General features: G+C 41.3%; 1 protein-coding gene across 7 annotated transcripts in view; it reads left to right on the top strand.

Annotated features, from left to right (window-relative positions):
* ABCC4 (ATP binding cassette subfamily C member 4) overlaps positions 1 to 27,423 on the top strand; it is a 291,475-nt gene that overhangs the window by 244,848 nt on the left and 19,204 nt on the right. For all 7 annotated transcript variants that reach the window (XM_031655600.1, XM_009192090.4, XM_009192089.4 and 4 more), the window contains 4 exons: positions 94 to 249; positions 11,699 to 11,788; positions 20,862 to 21,034; positions 21,508 to 21,613. In XM_031655600.1, coding sequence (XP_031511460.1) covers positions 94 to 249; positions 11,699 to 11,788; positions 20,862 to 21,034; positions 21,508 to 21,613 — 525 coding nt within the window. The remainder of the gene's footprint in view (positions 1 to 93; positions 250 to 11,698; positions 11,789 to 20,861; positions 21,035 to 21,507; positions 21,614 to 27,423) is intronic.

Here is a 27,423-nt window from a genome sequence, read left to right as displayed (position 1 = left end):
ATTCTTCTTCAAAAACCGAAAGTTTTCTCCTAGTTTTGCTGCATCTTGTGATTTTTTTTTTTTTTTAATCCTGCCTCCTGGATCTCTCTGTAGGTAGGCATTGTGGGAAGAACCGGAGCTGGAAAAAGTTCCCTCATCTCGGCCCTTTTTAGACTGTCAGAACCCGAAGGTAAAATTTGGATTGATAAGATCTTGACAACTGAAATTGGACTTCACGATTTAAGGAAGAAAATGTCAATCATACCTCAGGTATGCAAGTCATAGCGTCCTTACCTGCCCCTTTTATAAGAGCTACTATGTTTAATTGCTTTTACTTTTATTGCTTTTTTTTAATTGGATGAAAGGATTGTTTTTTTTTTCACCCAATAGAGCATGTTTTTATGAGCAGATATTTTCAACAGGTATTTTCATTAGATATCTGGCTTCGTTCGTTCGTGTGTGTGTGTGTGTGTGTGTGAATAACTTGCCCAGATAGGTTTCTATACTAAGATGCCACAATTTTATCCACTGATAACCATAAAGAACAAAATGATGCATGGTTTGTTTAGCACTGGGGAGGTTTCTATGGGGAGATGTGGATTTTAAGTGTCTTGATGTTGGAATTTTGCTGTAGGAACTAAAGCTGCCTTCTCAAAGGTGATTACCTCCATGAAGGGCTTTCTGTGAAACTGTGGGCTATGAGAATTTAAAAACTTATAGTTGCTTGGCGGTGACTTTTAGAATCTAGCTCTTGGTGAATGATTTTAACCGGGAGGTTGTTACAGACTAGCAAGGAAGAACATGAGAGAAGGAATTCCATCTCTCTGCACTTCGTCTTCATCTTTCTTACGATCACTGTTGTAAGAGTGCGTGGTGTTCTTCACACAGACCCAGTGAGTGTTTGCTCCGATGGTGGAGGGTTAAATTGGCCATCCCTTTCTGGACTCTGATTCTATTTTCTTTTCTTCTCCTTTGCAGAAGTGTGACTCTCAAGGAGTATTCTAGAGATTGGATTCTTTGTACAATAAGAGCTCCTGTCATTGCTTTGGTTCATATTAACATAAATTCAGAAAGTATTCATTGAGTACTATTCTCCAGGTGTATAGGCATGAACAACATAGACCTTGTCCAAGCCGGTGGGCGTGGGATCTGCAGCTGTGGGGCCTCATGGCTTCCATCGGGCCTCACAGTTCCATCCTGTCCTTCACTTTAACATTTCCACATATTCAGCTCCACACATGACTGGGTTGTTTTTTTTTTCTTTTAATGTGGGGTGTTTTTTTTTTAACACTCTGTAGTCATTGGGGGGAGCTGAGGAGCACACACACACACACACACACACACACACATTCTGGAGAAGAGAAACACAGAGGAGACAAGAGTAAAACCCAGGCAGAAATGAACTTTCTGGGCATGTGGATATAAACAACTCTTCAATGCCCATTGATTAGGAAGCATAGAGGACATGCCACTGGAAGGGAAGGAGAATGTGATTTTTATCTTAGACCGACTACAGTTATGGCTATCCTAGCACTGACCTCTAAAACAATTGGAATTACTCTTAAGTAATTTTGAGGATGTGAAGAAATTGGAGCCCTGTGCACTGTTGGTGGGAATGTAAAGTGGTGCAGCCACTTTGGAAAACAGTATAGAGTTCCCCAAAAAATGAGAGCTAACGTGATCCAGCAGTTCCACTTCCAGAAAGAGTTGAAAGCAGGATTTCAGAGTTTCGTACATCCACGATCATCATGGTACCCAAAAGGTGGAAATAGTTCAAGTGTCCGTCACCAGATGAGTGGATGAACAAAACGTGGTCCATCCATACAATGGGGAATTATTCAGCTTTAAAATGGAAGGAAATCGTGACAGTCTATAATGCAGATATACCCTAAAGACATTATGCTAAGTGAAATAAGCCAGTCACAAAAGGACAGACACTAGATGGTTCCCCTAATATGAGGTACCTAGACTAGTCAAATTCACAGAGACACAGAGTAGAAGGGTGGCCACCAGGGGCTGAGGGAAGGTAGGGGATAAGGAGTTACAGTATTTCACAAAGGACTTCGGTTTTGTCAGATGAAAGGCATCTTGTGAATGGATGGTGGTGATGGCTACAAAACAATGTGAATGTCTTTAAGATCACTGAAATGTTTACTTTGAAACTGCAAAAGCGATACATTTTATGCTATGTGTATTTTACCACAATTTTTATTTTTAATTTAAAGAAGTTATGCTATCCTCTGTGATGTAAAAAGGAAGAAACAAGTAGCACGCATTCCCTCTGGCTCGGGCCGGGCTGCGGCCTGCCTGTAATCCCAGCACTTTGGGAGGCCGTGAGATGGGCTGGATCACGCAGGTCAGAGATCGAGACCTGGCTAACACGTGTGAAACCCCCTCACTTACTAAGAAATACAAAAATAGCCGGCGAGGTGGCGGGCGCCTCTGTAGTCCCAGCTACTCGGGGCTGGAGGCCGGAGAATGGCGTGAACCCGGGAGGCATGGAGCTTGCAGTGAGCTGAGATCCGCCACTGCACTCCAGCCTGCTGGGTTACAGACAGACTCCGCCTCAAAAAAAAAAAAAAAAAAAAAAAAAAAGAAGCATGACTTCGTGCTTACAGTAGAAAATGAGAGTATAACTTCTCAAGTTTTATATTTTGGTTATGCCCATCTCAAAAATGGGCCAAATGAGGTTTTCTTAGCAGAGATAATGCGCATGTCTGTAAAGTACTTTTATATCCTTGGATGAAAGGTTCTAGGAACGTGCCCTGCATTACTTTGAATGCTTCTTAATAAGAAATAGTTGTGTGCTTGTGCACATAAAAGAACTCTAAATAAAGAAGTAACATTAGATGATTCTTGGCTCTGCCAGTAATGTTTTGGAAGCACATCTGAGCAAAGACTAAATATACCTTGACATCACCAGGTTTTGGTTCAGTTCCATAAGTTTCCACCCTACTTTTGAGCAAATGCTCTATGTATGTAGTCCAGAAAGCATGCTTACAAAACACTGCTAAGCTTTGTATCCATGTAGATCCTGATCTCCAAGCATTGTAAACATAGAAGCTTTCTTTTTTAACTTTGTATGGCTTTGTCTCCAAGGCTCAATGTTGGTTGAAAAAAAGTAACATGGTCTAGAGCGACTGTGCAATGCTTAATACGACCCAGGAAATCATTCAGCAGACTACCTGGGATAGAATCTTTCAGAGCATCTTCTAAGCGTTAGCACGACCCACATTTTTATTCCAGCACTGCCTGATACAAGTGTGACCTCAATGAAGTCACTTAGCCTCCAAGCTTCAGTTTCCTCATCCTTAAACCAAGCCTAGTAATTACTAACTCACAGATTTGCTGTGAAGATTTTACTGGATGAGAACATGTTTGTGGTCCTACTCTGGGTTCTGAGGAATGCTCAATAAATAGCAACTATTTCTAATTAAGGATTGGGGTAGAGGCCTTTAGGGTATTATTGCTACTCACTATTCTAGAAGGACTTGGCTCATTAACTTCTGTTTCTATTTTTGTGATCCTTGGTGAATTCCTTTAACCAAATTGTTTATGTAAATTTAAATAGTGAAGCAGCAACAAACAAAAAATGCACAATAAAAACCTAAGAGAGAAATCTAATGTTTTTTTCACAAGGAACAAAAGGTGAGGATTGCTTTGTTTTCTGGCTTTCCCCCACCCCGGTCTTAACGGCATTCCTGACCACTGTCAGTACCCCACTAATGCTTTGCATTTCCTGAGCAGGCAACTGACACTGGTTCTCAGCCCTGCGTGAGAACAGGGGCTTGTCCCTCTTAGATCCAGTGCTTTAGTGATAGTTGCGTGCAGACAAGTTACACAGGTAGTGAGAATTCCTAACATTTGCGGAATCCGTAACATGGTTAGCTTCTTTCCTTGCCATCTCCCACTTCATCCTCACAGCAATTCTGTGTCATCCTCATTTGACGTATTTTCAAACAGGCACAGAGAGTTTAACCCACTTAACTAAAAGTAAACAGCAGAGCCAGGATTCAAATGGAATTTACAGCAAATCCCATATGCCAGATCCTGAGTTCCTGAACCCTCTCCTAGGGACTTTAAACCCATGTTGGCCGGCTCAATCCCTGATTGGAACTCTGCTTTGCAGCATGATTTAGTGTGGGCTTGTGCAGGTGCACACACATGCACAGAAACAAAAGTCTCACAAATATTACCCCATGCTTCTACGCCCTGATATTTTCTATTATATCCATTCTATTCTGGTTCATCTAAAAGACATAATGATGGTCACGAGCCACAAAAGTGATTTCATGATCCATTGGTTGCACCTGCTGTTTGAAGAACAGCACACCTCACTGTCCTGCCCTGCTTGGCCAGGCTCTTACTGCCTGGCAGCACCATGCAAGGAGCCTCATGACATGGTGATTGTCACCGCAGCCCTGTGGGGTGTATCAAGTTCTCCATTCTCCAGGAAGGAAACTGAGGCTCGGGGAGATTCATAACTTACCTGGAGATGAATAGTTAATAAGTAGTAGAATCAGAACTCAGAATTATCCAACTCAATTTTTTTTTCAGTAAATGTTTGTTGGACAGCATGATTTCTCATCAAACATTTTACTCATTCTTTTTCTTTTCTTTTTTTTTTTTTTTAAGACAGAGTCTCACTCTGTTGCCAGGCTGGACTGCAGTGGCGCCATGTCAGCTCACTGCAATCTCTGCCTCCTGGGTTCAAGTGATTCTCCTGCCTCTGCCTCCCGAGTAGCCAGGATTACAGGTGCGTGCCACCACACCCAGCTAATCTTTGCATTTTTAGTAGAGACGGAGTTTCACCGCATTGGCCAGGATGGTCTTGATCTCCTGACCTTGTGATCTGCACTTGGCCTCCCAAAGTGCTCATTGTTTTTCTGTCTACCCAACTTAAAAAAGGTTCCCAGAAACCATAACCAAAGAGAGCAAATATGCAGCAAAGTCAAAAGGTATCTTTTCTTTGAACTTTGTCATTTGGACAGTTAGGTCATTTTGAAAGACTAAATTGTTTGTGATTTATTTTTTATTTTATTTTTTCCAAAACCTTAAGTGACACTAAGCACTAAAAGAAAATCCTTTTGGAAACAGAGTGTATTCACTTATGTGTCATGGGCTAATGAGCGTCAGAAGATCCTCTAAGCCTTACCTTGTGGGAGCTCAGAGCCCTTTGTCTTTCAAGGCCTCACTGGCTGCAGAGGGTGGAGAAGGCCGGAGACTTGAGGTTACATGAAGGTTACTGGTCTGCAGTGCAGAAAGCATACGCCCCTCATCCTAAAAAATGAGTGGAAAGCCAAATGGCTTGTGTCGCCACACCCTGATGTAGGGAATTTAGGAAGTTTGGAGCAAACACAGCAAAAGCAGAACCAAGTGCTGTTTCTTTGAATGGCCATGTCTAGGCGAGTCTGGCCTGCATGGCTTCCCGGGTTGTGTGGAACACGAGTTTCTGTGTTCTCTCTCTTCCTGGCTTATCCCTTTCATTTATGGCTCAGGGTCCTCTGTCACTCTTGACCACACCATGAGCAACTCAAATTCATGGTTAGGAGTAAGCAGCAAAGACCTGGGAAAGAACAGAAATGATGACATACACAGTCGGGGGCCAGTCCTGGAGTCACTTTAAGAAACAAATACTGCGCTGGGTGTGGTGGCTCACGCCTGTAATCCCACCACTTTGGGAGGCCGAGGCGGGTGGATCATGAGGTCAAGAGATCGACACCATGATGGCCAACATGGTGAAACCCTGTCTCTACTAAAAATACAAAAATTAGCTGGGCGTGGTGGTGCATGCCTGTAGTCCCAGCTACTTGGGAGGCTGAGGCAGGAGAATTGCTTGAACCTGGGAGGCAGAGGTTGCCGTGAGCGGAGATTGCACTACTGCACTCCAGCCTGGTGACAGAGGGAGACTCTGTCTCACAAAAAAAAAAAAAAAATACTGAATTCTTAAGAAAGTACACCTCAATTTGTATTTAAAATTTCAGGAAGAAGCAAACAGTGAAAGTAATTCCTAAATAACTACCCTAAACAGAATAGTTAGCTGAAATGGATGCTTCCTTTGTGTTCAGGACACAAGGTAGTTAATTGCCCTTCCCAAAGAGAGCACCAAGGTGATACTATAACTCAGACAAGAGTTTGCTTAACTGAAGGATCTGGAAAAATGGATTTCAAAACTTTTTTTTGGATGGATTATTTACTCCTAGAGCCCTCCAATCCTATGGACACAAATAAATGTTTTCAACTAAAGAGTAACTTCATGCAAATTCAACATTTATGATAGCACCCTAAGGGTTGGCATATATCAACAGCTATAATCTTTGTTAGCATTAAACAGATTCATTTTTCATATTTATTGGACTTTTTTGTTTTTCTATCAAAGCAAAAGCTAGGTACTTTTTAAGCAGCCCACTGCTCAGACTTCTGCTATCTTGGTATTTCTACTCCCTGAATTTTCTTCAGTCGGTTGAAAAGGTTAACCAGAGTGTGTCTCTTTAAGAATTCCTTTTTATTACCTGATTTTCTTTCCCTTTTTTTTTTTTTTTTTCTCTAAAGTTCTTGTTGAGAACAAAACTCAAAGGGAAAAGAGGTAGGTATGCAGTTACTAGTAAAGAAATACAATTGGATTCTGGCCTAATGCAGTCGGTCTTTTGTTTCTGCACACTGAAGTCTTCATTAAGGCCATGGAACTGCTCCCTGGAGCTGGTGACCTTTTTGTATGTAAAGAAGACTTTACACGACTTAAATTCTTTTTCCTTTGTTGGCGAACAATGTTCTTTTCTTCTGAAAATGGATGATGATCAGTTCATTCAGAGGCTACAGGGTTTTTTTAAAAAAAGAAGGGAAACCAAGATTTAAAGTGACTTCAGGTGATTCCCTCATTCTTGGCACAGGGAGATGAGCTGCCCTTAATCAAGGTCTTCAGGATTTGAAATGCGCACGTAGCTCTGAGGACACCAGGCAGCAGCAGTCGTGGCTAGCTACTGTGCAGTGTATTTTTTAAGAGAGGGAAGTTTCCTGGTTTGGGACACGATTAGGGTGAAGTATTGTGCTTTGTCTTGCTGGTTGGTAACTCCCTATGCGATTTTTGCCTTGGTCCCAGGTCGTTTTAAGTGTCTGAACGTTGGTGGATAGAGTTTCTTCTTGAGATAATGAGAGGCTTGTCTTCCAGAAGTTTATACGAAAGCTCTAGGAAGACTGTAGTTTTCAGTCTTGCAGTCCTGCTGAGGGATTATCAGTTTACTGCACTAAATGCTTTGATTCAGAGTGGTCATTTTTAGGTCACATGGTGGGTTTTTTTTTGCTGCTGCTGTTGTTGTTTTGAGACAGAGTCTTGCTCTGTTGCCCAGGCTGCAGTGCAGTGGTGCTATTTGGCTCACTGCAACCTCCGCCTCCTGAGTTCAAGTGATTCTCCTGTCTCAGCCTCCCAAGTAGCTGGAATTACAGGCGTGCCCCACCCCGCCTGGCTAATTTTTGTATTTTTAGTAGAGACGGGATTTCACCATGTTGGCCAGGCTGGTCTTGAACTCCTGACCACCAGTGAACCACCTGCCTCGGCCTCCCAAAGTGCTGGGATTATAGGCATGAGCCACTGCACCCGGCCTGATCACACGTTTAATATCAACTTGTCTTATGTGAGTAATGAGGACAAAATTACTACTCAGTTTGGCACAAAGAGTTTTTAAAAATATGACCTTTAAACCCTAATGAAAAACAGGTTTGGGCTGGGCACGGTGGCTCACGCCTGTAATCCCAGCACTTTGGGAGGCCGAGACAGGCAGATCACAAGGTCAGGAGTTCAAGTCCAGCCTGAACAACGTGGTGAAACCCCGCCTTTACTAAAAATACAAAAATTAGCTGGGCATGGTGGCACGTGCCTGTAATCCCAGCTACTTGGGAGGCTGAGGCAGGAGAATTGCTTGAACCTGGGAGTCGGAGGTTGCAGTGAGCTGAGATCGTGCCACTGCACTCCAGCCTGGGTGACAGAGTGAGACTCCATCTCAAAAAAAAAAAAAGAAAAAAAAAACCAGGTTTGATCTAGTGCTTCATTTAAAATAATACGTTGAACAGAGCATTGGTTTTGCTAACTATGGAGGTTAAAATAAAACTCGTATTAAATGACATTTTAAAATATATACCATCAAAAAATATGTACTTAGGCTAATAAATCTTTTATATTTTACGTGAAGATTGTATGTCTACCATAAATCTCTACTCTGAAATGTTCTGCCTGCAAACATTTTTACAACACTTATTTATAAGATTAGTTTACTAACTTCATTACATGGAGGAGGATACTTTAAATAATAATATCTATCAGAAATGATAATTAATTTGACTCTTATCTGCTCTTGCAGTATGTGACTACTATGAGCACTTTTATTACCTTTTGAAGATAATATAATTGTTTCTTATTTGGCAAGTGGATGAAAGCAGAATTAGAAACCAAAATGAACACCATGGATAAAACACATTGGCATATTAAAACAGACATTGTTAACAAATTACCTGCTGGCTTTAAAGAAAAATATAGGTTCAGTCAGTTAATGTTTTATTAAATCATTCTCATTCAACAAGTTTTGATTGAAATTTTACTCTATGAAAAATATATTTGGCATGTCATAACAAAGAAAAATATTCTTATTTACTAAACTATTTTCTTCTGTGTAATGCTGCTAACTAAACATAAATAATTGCTTAATATTTTCTTTTAAATTGATAATATGGATTTAAGCAGGAACCTCTATGGCAGTGGGAAATGCTTAAACTTAAATTTTGGCTTTTTTAACCAAAAAAAAAAAAAAAAAGCCAAAAATGATGGTTGGTGATCATTAGCAGAGCTTCCATAGGTCCTGCAGAGTATCTGAGGTCAGGGTTTAGAGCTCAGCCTAAAGCAGCTGCAGACATTGTTGGCTCAAATTGAGCAACTCAGGGTCCTGTGAAGAATCATGCTTTAATCCTTCCCCCTGGTCTTTCGAGGGATTCATCCATTTAAAGGGGTTTCCCTCCTAAAGGGAAGAAAGTAAGGAAGGGACAGGCAAGGGGCCCTGGATTATGGAAGACAGGATGATTGGACTTGAATTGTACACTCACATGCCTGTTCTTTTGAGCCACCAAAACCGCTATTCCGAAACGTGCTAATACCATGAGCCCTTCCATCACTCAACAGAGGCAGAATAATCAGTCTTTAAATGCAAAGAAATGTGTTCATAAATTAGCTTCGGTATCATCTCTCTAGAACATACTGTGAAAACCTAGGCGGACACTCAGTCAAATCCTAGGCCTGGTAAAAGCGGAGGATTTTTCTCCAGGAGAGGAACCTGAAGGAAAAAATGTTCAGGTAACATAGGCTGTCATAGACAAGGTAATGGACTTGTTTAATATAAGCAAAGAGCTGCGTCTTACAGCTCTAAATGGGCTGAAAGCCCATTTCTTAACCCATTCCCCTCTTAGCCCCCTTATCTCCTCAAACACATGTCCTCAAAGAGTCTCTGGGTTTTGGCTGCTGAACGGAATCATGCCCTCAGTTTAAGGCCTTGTCGGGAAAAGGAGGAGCATCAAAGAGAGAGAGGAAGGAGTTGCAGCCACACCTCTCCTGGCCACATTGTTTCGGAATACCTCATGTAAACAACGAAAGGAGGAGAAATTACCTAGTTAGTTGGAATCTTAGAGTTGATAATTACAGAGAGTAAGTCAAGTTTTTATCTTTTAATCTGAAATAACCAGAATGATGGTTATTCCCCTCACAAGAAATTCTCACCCTTGTGTAGATGGAGGTTCAGGTTTTGGTCTTCAGTTGGGTACTTTTAAGACAGGCCTTATATATGACTCTTGGAATTTTTCAGTTCCATCTGGTAATTTGGAAGCATCATGTGACCAGTGACTTTTCAGTGCTTTTGGAAGGATATTGGCCACTTTATCAGCTTTGTACACAGACAAAGTGCCCATTTTACCATCATTTCCATTTTTGCATTTTGCTGAGGACTTATGTTTTTGGTGGCACTCTGTCTGCCTTCTACATACGTTTCTTCCTCACCAGCCTTAAAACGGAGACTGTAGGGAAAGGGATGAGAGCCTCCCTGGGTATCATTTTTCTTTATGGCTGGTGAAAAAAGAAGTCTACCTCCTTCATCTCTCTTCTCAGGCTTTTGGGAAGTGAGGAGGAACAGTCCTGCCCCAAAGCCAGGTGAGATTTGAGGCCAGTGGTTCCCTTGAGCATTTCTCCAGTACCTGTGGAAGAGTCTCACCTTCTGTTGTTTCCACATCTGTGCATCCGCTTGTTCTGCCCCCATCCTTGAAAGCAGCTGATGGGGCTCCTATATCCTTATGGCCTAGCTTATTAGAACCTTCCAGAGGAAAACTTTTTTTTTTTTCTTAAGATGGAGATTTGCTCTGTGGCCCAGGCTGGAGTGCAGTGACGTGATCTCGGCTCATTGCAACCTCTGCCTCCCAGGTCCAAGTGATTCTCCTGCCTCAGCCTCCCAAGTAGCTGGGACTACAGGTGCCCGCCACCCCACCCAGCTGCCAGAAGAAAACTTTCACACAGCCTACCTAAGCTTATGTTCAAGAGTCTCTCTTAAAATCCAGGAAGAGACCGATATTCCGAGAGTGATTTAATTGTGGGCTCCTCCTGAAGTAGATGAATAGGAACAGCTATTTAAATTGATGTAATTTTATTGCGACCTCCTTCACAATGGTTTTCAGGTTACGCTGCTCTTGTAGTTGATAAGGAGGTTCTGTGACCCAGGTAACCGTGATGCACAGATGAGATAATGTGGGGATTCAGTGATGCAAAATCAGAGGCAATCCCTTCATAAATAGAGGTGCCTCTGGCCCCGATCGTTTAGATCTCCTTTGACCAAAAAAAAAAAAAAAAAAAAAGATGTCCCATTCTGACATTGGAGAGGTTTATTTTTATTTATTTATTTTTTTGAGATGGAGTTTTGCTCTTGTTGCCCAGCTGGAGTGCAATGGCACGATCTTGGCTCACTGCACCCTCCACCTCCCAGGTTCAAGCGATTCTCCTGCCTCAGCCTCCCAAGTAGCTGGGACTACAGGCATGTGCCACCACGCCTGGCTAATTTTTGTATTTTTAGTAGGGACAGGGTTTCACCATGTTGGTTGGGCTGGTCTCGAACTCCTGACCTCAGGTGATTCACCCGCCTCGACCTCCTAAAATACTAAGATTACACGCGTGAACCACTGTGCCCAGCGAGAGATTCTTAATCCTGGAAAACTGTTTTGCCAATGGAGAAAATATCCTAATTTATTCTTTAGTGCAAATTAGAAAATACTTAATAATTTGGCTTTGAAGCACAAACTCTAATCATGCTGTTGGTATTTTCCAGTATTACACAATTGATAGTTAATTTCTACAGCTCTCTTGATGTAGACCTTCAAATAATTATATCCTTATATTTCGTGTTAAGCTAATATTACCAGGAAAGCAGTTTTAAACATCAGGCCTGTCTTTTTCGTTTTCTTCTAAGATAGCACATTGCAACAGTTTTGTTAGTGTTCAGTGGTCTGGAAGGTATTTTCGAGCATGCTTTGTACAGTGGAAAATTAATAGACTTTTTTTTGTAAACAGGCATTTGTAATGCTGTAATTAATGATTATCATGAATTTTATTTTTTGGTATCTTAATTCTATTGTTGATGTTAACATTGGAATAAAATGAAAAGAGTCTGTGGTAATGACCTTGACTGTTTTGAGCACTTAGGAACCTGTTTTGTTCACTGGAACAATGAGGAAAAACCTGGATCCCTTCAATGAGCACACGGATGAGGAACTGTGGAATGCCTTACAAGAGGTAATTGATAAAATGTAATTATCTCTAATTTTTTAACATCAGTATGTGTATATGTACCTTCACAGCATTGCAGGAAATTAAGGGGAGCTTAGTGGTTTAACTAACTTTGTTCACCACCCAGGAGATCATTGAGGATGTGGATATGCTAAAATGTGTATACTGATGATGATGAAAACCAAAAATAAAATTTCACTTGTTCTCATTTTAATTTTCTTCCTATAGTCCAAAACAGTTTGGTGTTGTTTTATTTGTCTTTAGCAATGAGTTAAACTAGAAGTTGTATTTATGAGTTGAGATCCTGTTAGTAACTAAGTTACTCTGCACCATTTATTTTAGTGCTGTATTCTTAGGGAATTTCTAGTAAGGGAAGACGTCTCATAGTTGTTTTTCATTAACTAAGAGATAAATGAGATCATATTTATGAAATGCTTTGAAGTTTTATAAGAAAGTGTTTATAAAGGTAAATTATACAGTTGGAATGGGATAATATTTATTGGCAAACATGTAATTTTAATGCAAGTAACAGAACCCTGCAACCTTTGCTAAGTTTTTATACTAATATGTTGATTTCTAGAGGATTTTCTGTTATTTATGTGGTTCCTGTTGGGCCACTTCTTGAAATTTTCTCACCCTTGCATGAAAAGGGCTTTGACTATTAAGGTGCTGTTGGTTTGTATATTTTAACACTGATTTTCTATGTTCAGCCTAGTTCTTTTTTTTTTTTTTTTTTTTTTTGAGACGGAATCTTGCTGTGTCGCCCAGGCTGGAGTGCAGTGGCGTGATCTCGGCTCACTGCAATCTCTGCCTCCCGGGTTTACGCCATTCTCCTGCCTCAGCCTCCGAGTAGCTGGGACTACAGGTGCCTGCCACCACGCCCAGCTAGTTTTTTGTATTTTTAGTAGAGACAGGGTTTTACCACGTTAGCCAGGATGGTCTCGATCTCCTGACCTCGTGATCCACCCGCCTCGGCCTCCCAAAGTGCTGGGATTACAGGCTTGAGCCACTGTGCCCAGCTGTTCAGCCTAATTCTGCAAATTTGTGCCAGTCTACTTGATGGCAGAAACCATATCATAAAACTGGTAATCCCTCACAGGACCTAGTTCAGTTTTTTGCTTTTAAAAAGTAAACATTTAAGGTTGGGCGCAGTGGTTTACCCCTGTAATCCCAGCACTTTGAAAGTCTGAAGTGGGTGGATCACCGGAGGTCAGAAGTTTCAGACCAGCCTGACCAACATGGTGAAACCCCACTTCTACTAAAAATACAGAAATTAGCTGACCATGGTGGCGTGTGCCTGTACTCCCAGCTACTCAGGAGGCTGAGACAAGAGAATTGCTTGAACCCAGGAGGCCAAGGTTTCAGTGAGCCGAGATTGTGCCACTGCACTCCAGTCTGGGCGACAGAGCAAGACTCTGTCTCAAAATAAATAAATAAATAAAAATTGGCCAGGCACGGTGGTTTATGCCTGTAATCCCAGCAATTTGGGAGGCTGAGATGGGTGGATCATGAGGTCAGGAGTTCCAGACCAGCCTGGCCAACATGGTGAAACCCTGTCTCTACTAAAAATACAAAAATTAACCAGATGTGGTGGCGCATACCTGTAGTCCCAGCTACTCGGGAGGCTCAGGCAGGAGAATTGCTTGAACCTGGGAGGCGGAGGTTGTGGTAAGCTGACATTGCGCCACTGCACTCCAGCCTGAGTGACAGAGATTAATTTCTCTCCATTGTTATTGTTGTTGTTTTGAGTTGGTGCATTTGTCATTGTTGCCCTTCCAGGGATAGCTCTGAAATCTTTAATTTATAGATGGGTTTTGACTGTGAGCAAGTAGACTTGGAGGCCTGACAGTTTCCTGCCAGTAATTCTTGTTTCTGAAGGCATGTCATTGCCGAGTCCTTACACATCCACCCTGCTTTCCAGCAACTGTGGGGATTTTCTTTTTCTAAATTAGGTTGGTTACTTCACCTCCTGATACTCGATAAGCAATTGACCTCTGATTTCATTTAAATTTGTGAATCTCTGTACAGTGAAATTCTAGGAGAGAAAAGGTGGGTACAGTTAACTGTCCAACGTAAAGAAAGATAAGGCAATCTCCTGCCCCTAAATTCTCAGGACAAGTTTATTAGTGAAATTGTGACATACCCTAAAAGAGCAAGAATTACTCATAAAGTATTTTTCTATTTGTTTCAGAGCTTGAGATTTCTTGTCACAGATTCTCAGAGAGTAAAATTACTTTTTAGAAACACATTTCTCTATGAACAGTGAAGAAATGTTAATTGGGAGATGATCCTATCAAAAACCATCATGGAACATGGCTGTAACTCATACTTATTACATTTGTTATAGCCAAAATTAAAATAAAATTTAGTAGTCTCTCAAGAATTCTAGAAATGATGAGGTGGAAGACGTGGTAGGTCCCCCTCAGAAGTGAAAAATTATCCCATCGTTGTCTTTTCTCTGGGAATTACTTCTTTATGGCATTGTAGGTTTCTCTAGGAGTGATTTGGAAGAGTTTCTAAAAATTAGGGTACCACATTGTATTTCCGGTGTGATTCCAGCTGTTTTTCATCATTCATATATATTCCGAAACCTGACCTGAGAAAGACACCAGAGCATTTACACTGCTTGCTTGGGGGTAATGAGACAAAGACTGGAGGAGAGTGTTTTCTTTTCTCTTTGGTTTTTCTGAATTTTCCAAATTTCCTCTGGGTGCTTGTGTTCTTTTTACCTTCTGGATGGTTGGGGGAAAGGCTGAGCACTCCTCATAGATGAAGCATTGTGAGTTTTTCACAGCAAGTTTCATGACTACCAGTTGATGGAGGCTGGGGTCATTCTGATAGGTCAGGGATCTTCCCCGGGGTCCATGGAGTCTGAGGGTCTTCTCGTAGAGAATTCTGAAGCTCACTTCCTGGTGATTGTAAACATGAAGTTGTGTGTGTGTGTTTATCTTGAGAGATGTCACACAAGGGATTCAGCACCACGACTCCGATGCCATTCAAGTTTCTCTGGATTTCTCTGTCACATTCTGTCTCTCTGCTGTCTCCATGGTTTTCATCTTTCATTGATATCCAGTTCAGAACTGGATAACTCATCCTGCTCTTTAGTAGGAAACCTGGTATCATTTGGAAACTCCCTTTAAAGCAGACAAAAAACACAGTCACTTGGTTTATAAATGAGGCCAAACTGGAAATGGGAACCCAAACTCGTAGGGTTGGCTCGAGATTAGGACAGCACTGTCAGTTTTTTCCTCTCTAACAACTTTACATAAAAAGGAAAGGTGCCTTTTATTTCTTTGAAGTTTTTTTATTTCTTCCCCATTCTCCCTTGGCAAGGGTAATACCAGACATGCAAAAGAAGGTCTGGCATCCGGAGGGAGACAGTCCTATGAATGTGGTTGTGTCATCTTGGCTGTATGTATATATGTATGTATGTATGTATGTGTTTATTTATTTATTTATTTGAGACAGAGTCTTGCTCTGTCACCCAGGCTGGAGTGCAATGGCGCAGTCTCGGCTTACTGCAAACTCCGCCTCCCAGGTCCAAGCGATCCTCCTGCCTCAGCCTCCCGAGTAGCTGGGATTACAGGCGCCCACCACCATGCCGGCTAATTTTTTTGTATTTTTAGTAGAGACGGGGTTTCACCATGTTGGCCAAGCTGGTCTCAAACTCCTGACCTTGTGATCCACGTGCTTCAGCCTCCCAAAGTGCTAGGATTACAGGCGTGAACCAACGCACCTGGCCTATTTTTATTTGTTTTTTTAGACAGAGTCTTGCTCTATGGCTCAGGCTGGAGTGCAGTGGTGTAATCTCAGCTCACTGCAAACTCCGCCTCCTGGGTTCAAGTGATTCTCCTGCCTCAGCCTCCCAAGTAGCTAGGATTACGGGCACGCTACACGATGCCTGGCTAATTTTTGTATTTTTAGTAGAGACAGGGTTTTGCCATGTTGGCCAGGCTGGTCTCAAACTCCTGACCTCAAGTGATCTGCCTGTGTCAGCTTCCCAAAGTGTTGGGATTACAGACATGAGCCACCACACCCAGCCAGTTTTTTGTTGTTGTTGTTCTTTTTTTCTAATGCTGAAAGTTATCGTAAATACTGAAAAATAGTCAGCTGTAAATGGAAGAAAGTTTACTAGAATTAGTGCCAGTTTCGGCCCCTAAATAACAGCAACTCTATAAATATAGCATAAGTAATGACTAAAGATGGAAGTCGTTTATGAGAAAAAAGTCAAAAGATCACAGTGGTACAACTAAGAAAATGAATCAGCAGTATGTTATTTCTGTTAATTAAAAAACGACTTTAATACCGGGATTTACAATTAAGACTAGGTTATATCATGTTGGAATAGTGGAGAAATCATCTAATCATGTTCAACATTGATAGAATCACTGTTAGAATACAAGGATGTCTTGTATTCGGGACCCCATAAGGCAGAAATCTGCACACGAGCAGTATCCACGTCCTCTGGGCCTTCGTTTCCCCAGACCTTGCACCTCCATTTTTCCCCGGCCATGTATTGCCCAGAATGAGCTTCCGCTCACTTCGTTCACACTTAGCTGTGTTCTCGTTAAAGCTTGTTCCCATCTGTTGAGTTGCTGTTTATCACATTTCAGCCTCTGGCATCAGAGACTTCCTTTATGAAAAGTCAGAAAGTTCAAAAAAACCTGGAAACAGAATCTGACATCCACGTGAATCTCCTTGAGGCTTTGAAAATATTTGTGATGATAGAAATGGACTGTCTTAGAAAGTTCAGTTCATTATTTGCACTTTTCCTATACTTTCCTATTTTTTCCAAGCTTCAAAATAATCTGATAGACTGTGTTTGAGATGTATAGTTTCAAATATTATGATTTGATCTTGTTTTCCTGAAATTACAACCTTTATTAAATGTAGAAAACATTAGATTTTCTATATTTTAAACTATAATATTATGATATCTTGGAGCCAATTAATTTTATAAGGACTATGTTGCTTTTACAATAACATTAGTAAGAAAATTGTATGCAAATTCTATTTCTGTGTGGATTTATTTTGTAATTTATAAGAATAGACATCTCACAAAATGAGGTGTCCTTGTGGCTTCATACATTCAACAGATATGTGTGGGGAGGTTTTTACATTTACAACAGATATGTGTGGGGAGGTTTTTACATTTACAACAGATATGTGTGGGGAGGTTTTTACATTTACAACAGATATGTGTGGGGAGGTTTTTACATTTACAACAGATATGTGTGGGGAGGTTTTTACATAGGCATTGTAGACTCTGGAGCGATAGCAGTCATCAAGAGAGATAAAGTCCCCATCCTCTTAGAGCACAAATTCTTGTATGGAAGATAGGAAATAAGAAAATACTTATGTAATATAATCTTAGGTACTGGTAAATGCAATGAAGAAAACTAGAGCAGTGCGTGAAAGGAATTAGTTGACTGCATTATTAAAAATAGGCGGCTAGGCGCTGTGGCTCACGCCTGTAATCTCAGCACTTTGGGAGGCCGAGGCAGGTGGATCACGAGTTCAGGAGTTCCAGACCAGCCTGGCCAACATGTTGAAACCACATCTCTTTTTTTTTTTTTTTTTTTTTTTTTTTTTTTGAGACGGAGTCTTACTGTGTCGCCCAGGCTGGAGTGCAGTGGCCGGATCTCAGCTCACTGCAAGCTCCGCCTCCCGGGTTCACGCCATTCTCCGGCCTCAGCCTCCCGTGTAGCTGGGACTACAGGCGCCCGCCACCTCGCCCGGCTAGTTTTTTGTATTTCTTAGTAGAGACGGGGTTTCACCGTGTTAGCCAGGATGGTCTCGATCTCCTGACCTCGTGATCCGCCCGTCTCGGCCTCCCAAAGTGCTGGGATTACAGGCTTGAGCCACCGCGCCCGGCCCGAAACCACATCTCTTAATACCAAAAAAATTAGCTGGTTGTGGTGGCGTGCGCCTATAGTCCCAGCTACTCAGGAGGCTGAGGCAGGAGAATTGCTTGAACCCAGGGGGCAGAGATTGCAGTGAGCTGAGATCGCACCACTGCACTCCAACCTGGGCGACAGAGCAAGACTCTACCTCAAAAAAAAAAAAAAAAAAAAGGCAGTATTTCATTGTCCAGGAAGGAGCAAAATAAACAAAGAAAAAAGAATAGATACTATCTATTGATCTCTTATTTGGTACCAAGCACTATTGTAAATGCTACACATAGTGACTCATTTTATGCTCCAACAATGTTAGGAGATAAGCATCTTCATAAGAATCTTAGTATGGTCTTATTTACAAGTTAATTAGGAAGCTAAGATAGAGAAAGTTCAGGAACTTGCCCAGTTGGCAGAGCCAGGCAGGACTCACACCCATGCTGTGTGTCTTCAAGGCTCCATTTTTTATTTTAAAATGTCCAGATCATGGAACAGTCAAATGAACAGTATTATGAACATACACATACCCTTCTCCAAGGTTCACCATTTGTTAATACAGTATTTTGCTACATTTGCTTCCTCTCTTGTATTCCTTGAAAGTAAGTTATAGCATTTCCATGAAGTTGCAGTTCATCTTTGAATATGTATATGTACCTCCTAAGAACAAGAATGTTCAACTATATAACATAATACAGTTATTTACCTCACTGAAGAAATTGAAGAGTAATGTAATACCATTGTCTAATATATTTTCAGTTTCCCCAGTTGTCACTCTTGGTCACTGTGTTCCACTGCCTCCATTGTGTTTTTCTCAGAGCTGATACTTAACCATAACTTGAATGTATGATAACACTACAGAGGGCCTTCACATTCATATCATTTTTCTTTCTTTTTTTTTTTGAGACAGAGTCTTGCTCTGTCACCCAGGCTGGAGTGCAGTGGCGCGATCTTGGCTCACTGCAACCTCCACCTCCCAGGTTCAAGCGATTCTCCTGCCTCAGCCTCCTAATGGGATTACAAGTGCCCACCACCATGCCCAGCTAAATTTTTTTGTATTATTAATTGATATGGGGTTTCACCATGTTGGCCAGGCTGGTCTCAAACTCCTAACCTCAGGTGATCTGCGAGCCACAGCACTCAGCCACACATTCATATCGTTCTCATAACCATCCCTGATTCAATCATGATGGCAGAGACTCAGAGGACACTGTTTTCTGGGAAATGTGTTCATTGTTCTTCACCTCACAACCCTGTTCTTCATCAAGTCAATGTGGATAACCTCAAGGAAAGTCAAAACCCAGAAGAATGATGGGATGGCACCTTAATCAAGGACAAGTGTGAGATTATTTCTTCAAAGTCTGGCTGCCAGTCTTAGGAAAGACCTTTTTGCACTTACCAATATTATCAAAATCAACTCAGAAGGAAAAGCTAATAAAAACTTGCCAACATCTACTTTTGATCAGTTCCATCACATGGGGTATAGGTCTCTGAATATGTTTCATAAAAAGACTACTCAGTAAGTCCTCTTCCTTGTAATGGAGAGGGCTTGACTAAGCTGACATATTCCATCCTACAGTTTTCAGGGCAACATTTTGCACCAGGAGCCAAATCTTACACTTCAGATTTTGTTTAATTTCCTACTTTTCATGGTAATGCCAAATATCAATACCATATTTAATCTTAACTCAAAATTCCTGTTTCTTGGAGTTGGACTTCCATCATGAGTACAACTCAAGATCACATTCATAGAAGTGTGCTTCCATATTTAAGGTACATGACAGTGTTGCCCGTTTACTCTTGGCTTTTTGTTTTTGGGCATTGTAGTTCCGTACACCTGCTTATTGGCCACCACTCATCTATCTGCTTGCTGATCTCTTAATTGGAGGTGTATTGACTCTTTGTTCCTCTATAGCTCTCAAATGTCACCTGAGTTTGGCTCTTGTTCTATAAAATTTCTCCAAAACACATCAGTGAACTGAACCACCACCCAATGTAGTATCAGATCATCTTATAGCTATAATTTTATAAAGATACATTAATATCAACATCATCTATCCCCATGTCTGGGGCAAGATGTTATTGTGTACTGTTTTTCGTGAGTTTTCATTCACTGCAAAACATTTATTAGACTGAAGAAAATGCACTGACCTGGTTTGGCAATCGGGGCTTAAACTTGGGAAAGGACCAGCCCAAGAATAAGCTCCTGATTTCCTAACAAATGAGGCACAGTTTTCCATTGTTTGCATTTGTATTCTTTTAACTTTTCCAGTTGATTAAAAAGCCTTCCAAAATGGTAAAGTGCCTATAAGATGATATCTTTGGAGGACCATACTTCCAGCAGTAATTTTCTTTTTACATTTTCCCTCGAGTTATACTCACTCCTCTCCAAGATATACTTTGGGAAACTTGACTCACCCAGAAAGATCCTTTTACCTTTTCTTCAGACTCTACATTGGGAGCATGAGCTTCATTTTTTGAGAAACTTCCCTCCTTCCCTGGAAGAGGGGTTCTTGGTGGCTGTCATGTTGGTTTTTGGTCAGGGAGTTCAGGTGCTGGGGGACACTGATATGATTTTTTTTCCCACCAACTCTATCAAGGTCTAATTTACATAGCAGAAAATACTCCCCTTAGAAGTGATTCAGTGATTTTGGTAAATTTATAGAGTTGGGCAGTCATTGCAGGAATCCAGTTTTAAAATGTCTCTGTTACCCAAAGAAATTTCCTTGTGTCCATTTACAGTTAATCCTCCAGCCCTTGGCAACCATCACTCTTTTTGTCTCTAAATTTCTGTAATCTTTTAACTAAAAGTTAAGAAGGGATTTTTTTAATCTTTCTGTATTTTACCTACAGAATCATTTTATTGATCATGCTAGGTTTTTCTTAATGAAATTGGCCCAGGCAGTATTAACACATGGCCCTGCATGAACAGACTGTGCTTGCTGATGGTGATAAAGGAGCGTCTTGGGTTCCATTGTTTGTTCTCTTAAGTCAGAATATTTCAGTTTTGTGTTGACTCTACCACCTTTCTCATTGAACATTAACTAAAGGTAACTCAGCCTCATGTGCGTGTCCACTTAAGTTATATCTTTCAAGAGAAGGGACCTGAAGGTTCTAATGTCTATGAGGCTTGGGTACTTCCATAGCAGCTTGAATGATAGCAGTCATTCTTCTTTGTACATCTACAGGTACAACTTAAAGAAACCATTGAAGATCTTCCTGGTAAAATGGATACTGAATTAGCAGAATCAGGATCCAATTTTAGTGTCGGACAAAGACAATTGGTATGCCTTGCCAGGGCAATTCTCAGGAAAAATCAGATATTGATTATTGATGAAGCGACGGCAAATGTGGATCCAAGGTATAAAGCTGAAGTCCATGTAACCTTGCGCCTACATCTTAAGTGTGTAAATGGGAAACACGGAATGATTCTGAGAAATGTTTCTAAGTACACTGTTTGCCCCAGAGATAACATTTTAACATGGATAACATTCATTCTGAAAAAACAGAAGAAGAAACCCAAACGTGTTTTCCAGTGTCAGTGATGTTATTCAGTATTCCAGGAGAGCTAGATTCCTAAAATCCACTCCCAATAATCAGTTTTAAGCAATTTGAGGGGAAGATATTTTTCATTGTTTTATGAAAATTAGTAAATTACTATATAGATTTTTTATAGAATAAGATTGTCCTAGAACATTTTAACATGCTTTTTAAAACATTGAATATATGTGATCTTTTTTTTAAAAAAAAACTCTATTGTGTAGGAGAGCTTTTTAAGTCTTAAGTCTACTTTTCCCATCTTTACGGAATTAAACTTAACTTCTTTGATTGCAGAACTGATGAGTTAATACAAAAGAAAATCCGGGAGAAATTTGCCCACTGCACCGTGCTAACCATTGCACACAGATTGAACACCATTATTGACAGCGACAGGATAATGGTGAGTCCTTCACCTGCGGAATTCCAGTTGCTTCCAATTATGTTCACTTTTTCAGTTTGTTCCTTCCTTGTAAAACTTGATAGAAACCCCTAGTAAGTTAATTTTCTGTTAATTTTGGCTCTCATTCCCAACAGTAATTCATATGCTTAACTACACCGTCAGTGCCACTAACAATATATCCAATGTATCTCTTTGCATATACTCATATGCAAAAATCATATGTTAAAAGTTTACCATGAAAATATTCCAAATCTAAGATTCAGCTTGTGATGCTAACTGTCGTACTACAGAGTAGTATCAAATAGAAGATCACAGTCATCGTCACTGTCACAGTTGTTTCAGCATGCTTGATCCCCTTAATGACAGACTTAGGTTTTTATATACTGCAAGGGGCTCGTTGGGTAAGGTTGCAGAACTTCTCAGCTGTTGGGACGTTCACAAGATATGTGTCACAGGGGAAGAGATGAGAAGATCTATCACAAATTATTTTCATAGAGGGCCTAGCCAGAAAAACAAATGAATCCAACAGAAAAGATTTAACAGGAAATTTGTTACATAGGAATTGGAGGGCCTAGAAAATGAAGGGAAACAGTGATAATTTTAGGAAGCAAGGCCAGGCACAGTGGCTCACACCTGTAATCTCAGCACTTTGGGAGGCCAAGGTGGGCAGATCACTTGAGGTCAGGAGTTCGAGACCAGCCTGGCCAACATGGTGAAACCCTGTCTCTACTAATAATACAAAAATTAGCTGGACGTGGTGGTGGGCGCCTGTAGCCTAAATGTATCATATAGACTTCTTGTTGGGATTTGCTGTTACAGCATTGATGATAGCTACTCCTTTTATTATCTAATGCTTGGAAGTGCTGTCAACTTAGAAGGTCTGATTAGTTAGGGAGACAGCAAGCAAGGACAGAACTTGGCAGACAAGTCAGTTGGTCACTCCTAAATCTGATCAGTCAGCATCAGACCACATAAATGCCTAGTTCACAAGCATCCCCTTGATCTATCAGCACTGTTACCATTATTGAAATGTGCCCATTAGTTTATTGCTTTATATACCAATCCCTCCAGGTAGCTTCTGAGAGCCTTAATTTTTTTCTCTCTGGATTAATGTCTTTATCTAAACTCTCAACATGGTTCTACAAAGCAATTTACAGTTGGCCCCTCCCTACCTTTTAGCCTTTCCTCACTCTGTTCTCTCTCTTTCCTTTGTAGTAAAAGCCACAGTCCTTTAGTTATTGTCCTTCAGTTCATCAAACGCAGCATTCACTGTTGTGGTCTTGCCCTCTCTACACTATGCACAATGGCGGCTTAGACTATGGTGTGAGCAGTGAAGATGGTGCAATGGATGGATTTGGAGTAAATAGCAAAGTAAAGCAACTGGACTGTGATGGATTGAATGTGAGATTTGAGGGAAGACAGGGGGAGTCAGTCCTGGTTTCTCTGTTTGGGACCTGACTATCTGGATGAATGGGGAAGACCTGGAAGAAATAAATTTGGAGAAGGGAAAGGCGAGCGTTCCCTTGGAGGATGTAACTGTTGAGATGACCTTACATTTCAGCATGGAACTTGCCTTCTCACTCCCAACTCCATTAGTGTCTCCATCTATGGCGATCTCTCCAGTGATATTGGGACATCTTCCATTTAGGGCTTCCTGGCCATGAGGTCATCAGTGACATCACAGGAAGTCCTACTAGGAGGTGTAAATTTAAGTAAGGAGTCTCATTACAAGCTCTGAATTCTTCGTGAGAACTATTTTCCAATTTTTCTTAACAGGCAATGGCAGAATTCAGCCTCAGGGAACCCAGGAGACATGCATTCTGTAGTTTGAGATTGGGAACTGGCCTCTATGTTCCCTTGACCCCTAGCTGAAAGCTTCTCCCATATTCTAGAGCTTCTGATCATCAGCCACCTTTCAATTCAGGGGAACACCATAAATACTGTTCTTTCTCAGATCTTTGATTTTGGAGGTGTTTTTTTTCCCCCCCTTGCTTGTTTTAGAGATATCTTTACAGAAAACATGTGTTCTGTTCTGTTATTCTGAAAGCTGTGAAAACATAGAGACAAGTGAATCAGCTGCAAAGCTCAGTGCTCCAGAGGGCAGGCTCAGGGAGTGGCTGGGGAAGTGACAGATGTTAATGAAGGACATAACCAACACTATTGTCATCGTGCAGTCATGGAATTGCACGTGCTTAAGGTGTAAATAATTACATTTTGTTGCATTGGTGAATACTTCTCCACAAAGACGGATGGATATGGTTTCGTTTACTGTAAGTAAATCAAACAAAAGGCTTGTTGGGAAACAACTGTGACCTAATTAATAGCTTTGTTTATGTGTTGACTCTCCAAAGGGATTTACCCAGTTTTGGTTCATTAAGTGCCATTAATGAGTTAAGCTTAGAATTTTATTTTATGAAGATGTTCTCTCAATTTTAACTTTATTAAACATGGTGTAGTCTTAATGACAGCTAATTTAATCTGTCATTTGCTCAGTTGCCACAAAACAGTAGAGCAAGACGGACAAATTAGAAATCCTCTTTTTTCTAGTACGCACCACTATCTCCACATTAAAGACAGCTTCCTCCCTGTAGTTTTTAGGATTAGCTGGTTACTTGTGACCTGTTTTCCTTTCAGCCAATAGCACAGCCTTTTCCTCCAGTCCCTGCACACCTGTCCTTACAGCACTCTGGATTCTCCCTGGTAGCGTGAGTGAACAAGGAATAAGCGAATCTGCAGTTAGAGAATTCTTCGGGAGTGAATTACAGAGAACCAAAACCAGGACTGAGAAATTCAGATTGTAGCTCTTTTCTTTGTAGGCAGTCTTATGGGTGTATAATGTATGTCTTTCTTTCTAAACCCAAATCTCTTTTTAGTAGAGTTTTCTCAGAGAAAACAAATGAGAAATCGTTCTAACAGAACCAGCTGGAGAAACACAACTCAAAGCTAACTTGAGTTTTATTTAAATTCTATGTTTCATCTTCACGGAACTTCTCTTTAAGAAACCGACAACGGCCACAATTAGAACATTTCAGAAGAGGAAAAATTACTTCTTAAAAACTATGCTGAGACATTTAATTAAAGTGTTCAGGGGGACAAAGAACTAATGTGAAGGAAGAAAGCACAAACTGGGGCTGGGTGTGGTGGCTCATGCCTGTAATCCCAGCATTTTGGGAGGTCGAGGAGGGCAGATCACCTGAGGTCAGAAGTTCGAGACCAGCCTAGCCACCATGGTGAAACCCCGTCTCTACTAAAAATACAGAAAAATTAGCCAGGCATGGTGCCGTGTGCCCATAATCCCAGCTACTCGGGAGGCCGAGGCAGGAGAATCTCTTGAACCCAGGAGGCGGAGGTTGCAGTGAGCCAAGATCACGCCACTGCACTCCAGCCTGGGCAACAGAGTGAGATCCATCTCACAAAAAAAGAAAAAAAAAGTACTAGGAGAATAAATACACACAATTATAGAGCTTTGGGGAAGTGGCTGAGTGGGTCACTGGGACCTACCCTTCATTTTCCCCAGGTGAGAAGAATCATTTACTGTTTTAAGACCTGGGACAGGATTTTGAGGAATCTTTGCCACATGCCATAGTACCTTGTCCCAGAGAAGAGTCACAGGCACCCATTTTATGCGTGAAGGAACCAATTTCTAACATCAGATGACTCTCCATACACCCCTTTCATCATGGCAGCCCAGAACTGACCTCTGAAATGGAAACCCTCCCAACCTCACTCTGCCTGTTGCTAAATGGGGTTTCTCTGTATTGCTTGCTGCCATAGTGAAAGCTGTTCCGAGCTTTTCTTTTCCTATGGTCAGGCTTTTTTATCCTTCACCCTGTCCTGCCCCTCCCCTGTTCCTGAGGTCACCCCACTATCAGCGATGGCATCCTGCCAATTAAATGGATTAAATTGTTTTGCAGTTGGTTCACTTAATTTTTATATCTAGGACAGCTACCTGGAATATCTGCAGATATGCAGGCCTGATAAACACATCTTCGTTGAGCTTATGTAACTGAGGAACTGACTAATGCATTCCAGTATAATGTGTTTTTCCTTGACCTTCTGGAGAGTAGCAAGTGATTTGAGGTTTGCATTGCTGGACAGATCCTGGGGCGGCAGGACCGACATCAATGTGTGGCTTAGTTTATAGTTTTACTTGGGTAGAGGAAAGGTGAGGACTGAGCAGGAGAGTTCAGGACTGTTTTCATATAGGTACAAAAGATATGAAGATACAAATTCAAGATTATACCCCTTTTTCTGTACAAAAAGAAAATTCAGAGTCACTTTATTTTGTTGTAAAAGCTCCAGAATCTTTGGTCAAATCGGTAAATACAGATTGAGTTCCCTAATCTGAAATCTGAAATGCTCCTAAATCTGAAACTTTTTGAGCTCTGATGTGAAGCTTGTAGGAGACCCTCATTGGGGCATTTCAGATTTTGGATTTTCGGATAAGTATGCTGGATCTGTAAGTATGTATAATGCAAACATTGCAAAATTCAGAAGTATCTGAAATCTGAAACACTTCTGGTCCCAGGCATTTTGTAAGTATACTCAACATGTATAAAGGCTAAGCGGGTAAAGTTCTATTCTTAGCATTGTTTTCCATGTGCATCCTAACTTGGCCCTTGTAGCATTTGATTGTTCCTTATTTTCTCTTTTCCAATATTTAATCTGGAGTCAAGCCTTAGCCCTCATTCCTGCTGTGTCTCCTTTTCGCTTTTCTCTCTCTTCTCTATAGCCATCAACTTGAGGCATGTGGTCCTCCAAGGCTATAGCCTGAATCCTGGCATCCCTATACCTCCTTCCTTATCTGTTTCCCAGGGCCAGCTAGACTCTTTCTCTGCTGGACCTCACTCTGTGGTCTTACCAGACTGCACCACTGGTCAGTCACTCAATCGTGCCCCGAATTTCACTTCCTTTGTATTTAACTTTTAGCCAGTGTGCATGGGGTGCCTGCTCACACATCATGTGCAATGCCAGGCCTTGGAGATGCAACGGTGAACCAGAGCAGTCACATAACCCTGCCCTTGAGGAAGTGATCAGTGGGCTGTCAGACCTCTTGGTGTCTGGAATGACCACTGTCCTCCCATCCCTCACCTCCACCACCATTTCTGTGTGTCCAAGTGTGTCCATTCCTCAAGGGCCAGTTTGCTATCTTCTCCTCCCTGAAGCTCCTCCTCAGAAATTTTGGCCAGTGGTGACTTCTGCTGCTGCTAAACTCCCGCTTGTTTTGCCTTTTTTCTGGCATTCTAGTCACTTGAGTGTTTTCTTCTGTCTTTATTTTTTAGTTTTTTTATTTTTTTTTGAGTGTAGGCTTCCTAAAAGCAGGGGCTGGGACTTACCCATTTCTGCCTCTTCCACAGCATCTAGCACAATGACATGAATGCAGAAAGTGTGCAATAAATGTATGCTGAATAAATTCAGCAATTCATGAAAGTTCATTTTCCTCCAATGTGTTCTGGCCAAGTGTCACTTGCTCATTATTAATCCTGAAACTTTAATGAAGTTTGTTTTCTTGGGCCACGTGTGGTGGCTCACACGTGTAATCCCAGCACTTTGGGAAGCCAAGCTGGGAGGATCGCTTTGAGCTCAGGAGTTTAAAACCAGCATGGGCAACATGGCGAAACCCCGTCTCTACAAAAAACGAAAATTAGCCGGGCTTTGATGGCGTGCACCTGTAGTCCCAGCTACTTGGGAGGCTGAGGCTGGAGAATCGCTTGAGCCCAGGAGGTGGAGGTTGCAGTGAACTGAGATCGCACCACTGTACTCCAGCCTGGGTGACAGAGTGAGACTCTATTTCAAAAAAAAAAAAATTA

The sequence above is a fragment of the Papio anubis genome, chromosome 15 (assembly GCF_008728515.1).
Source record: "Papio anubis isolate 15944 chromosome 15, Panubis1.0, whole genome shotgun sequence".
NCBI classification, from domain to species: domain Eukaryota; kingdom Metazoa; phylum Chordata; class Mammalia; order Primates; family Cercopithecidae; genus Papio; species Papio anubis.
The sequence above is the reverse complement of the archived record's forward strand: the minus strand, read 5'-3'. Positions and strand labels throughout refer to the sequence as shown.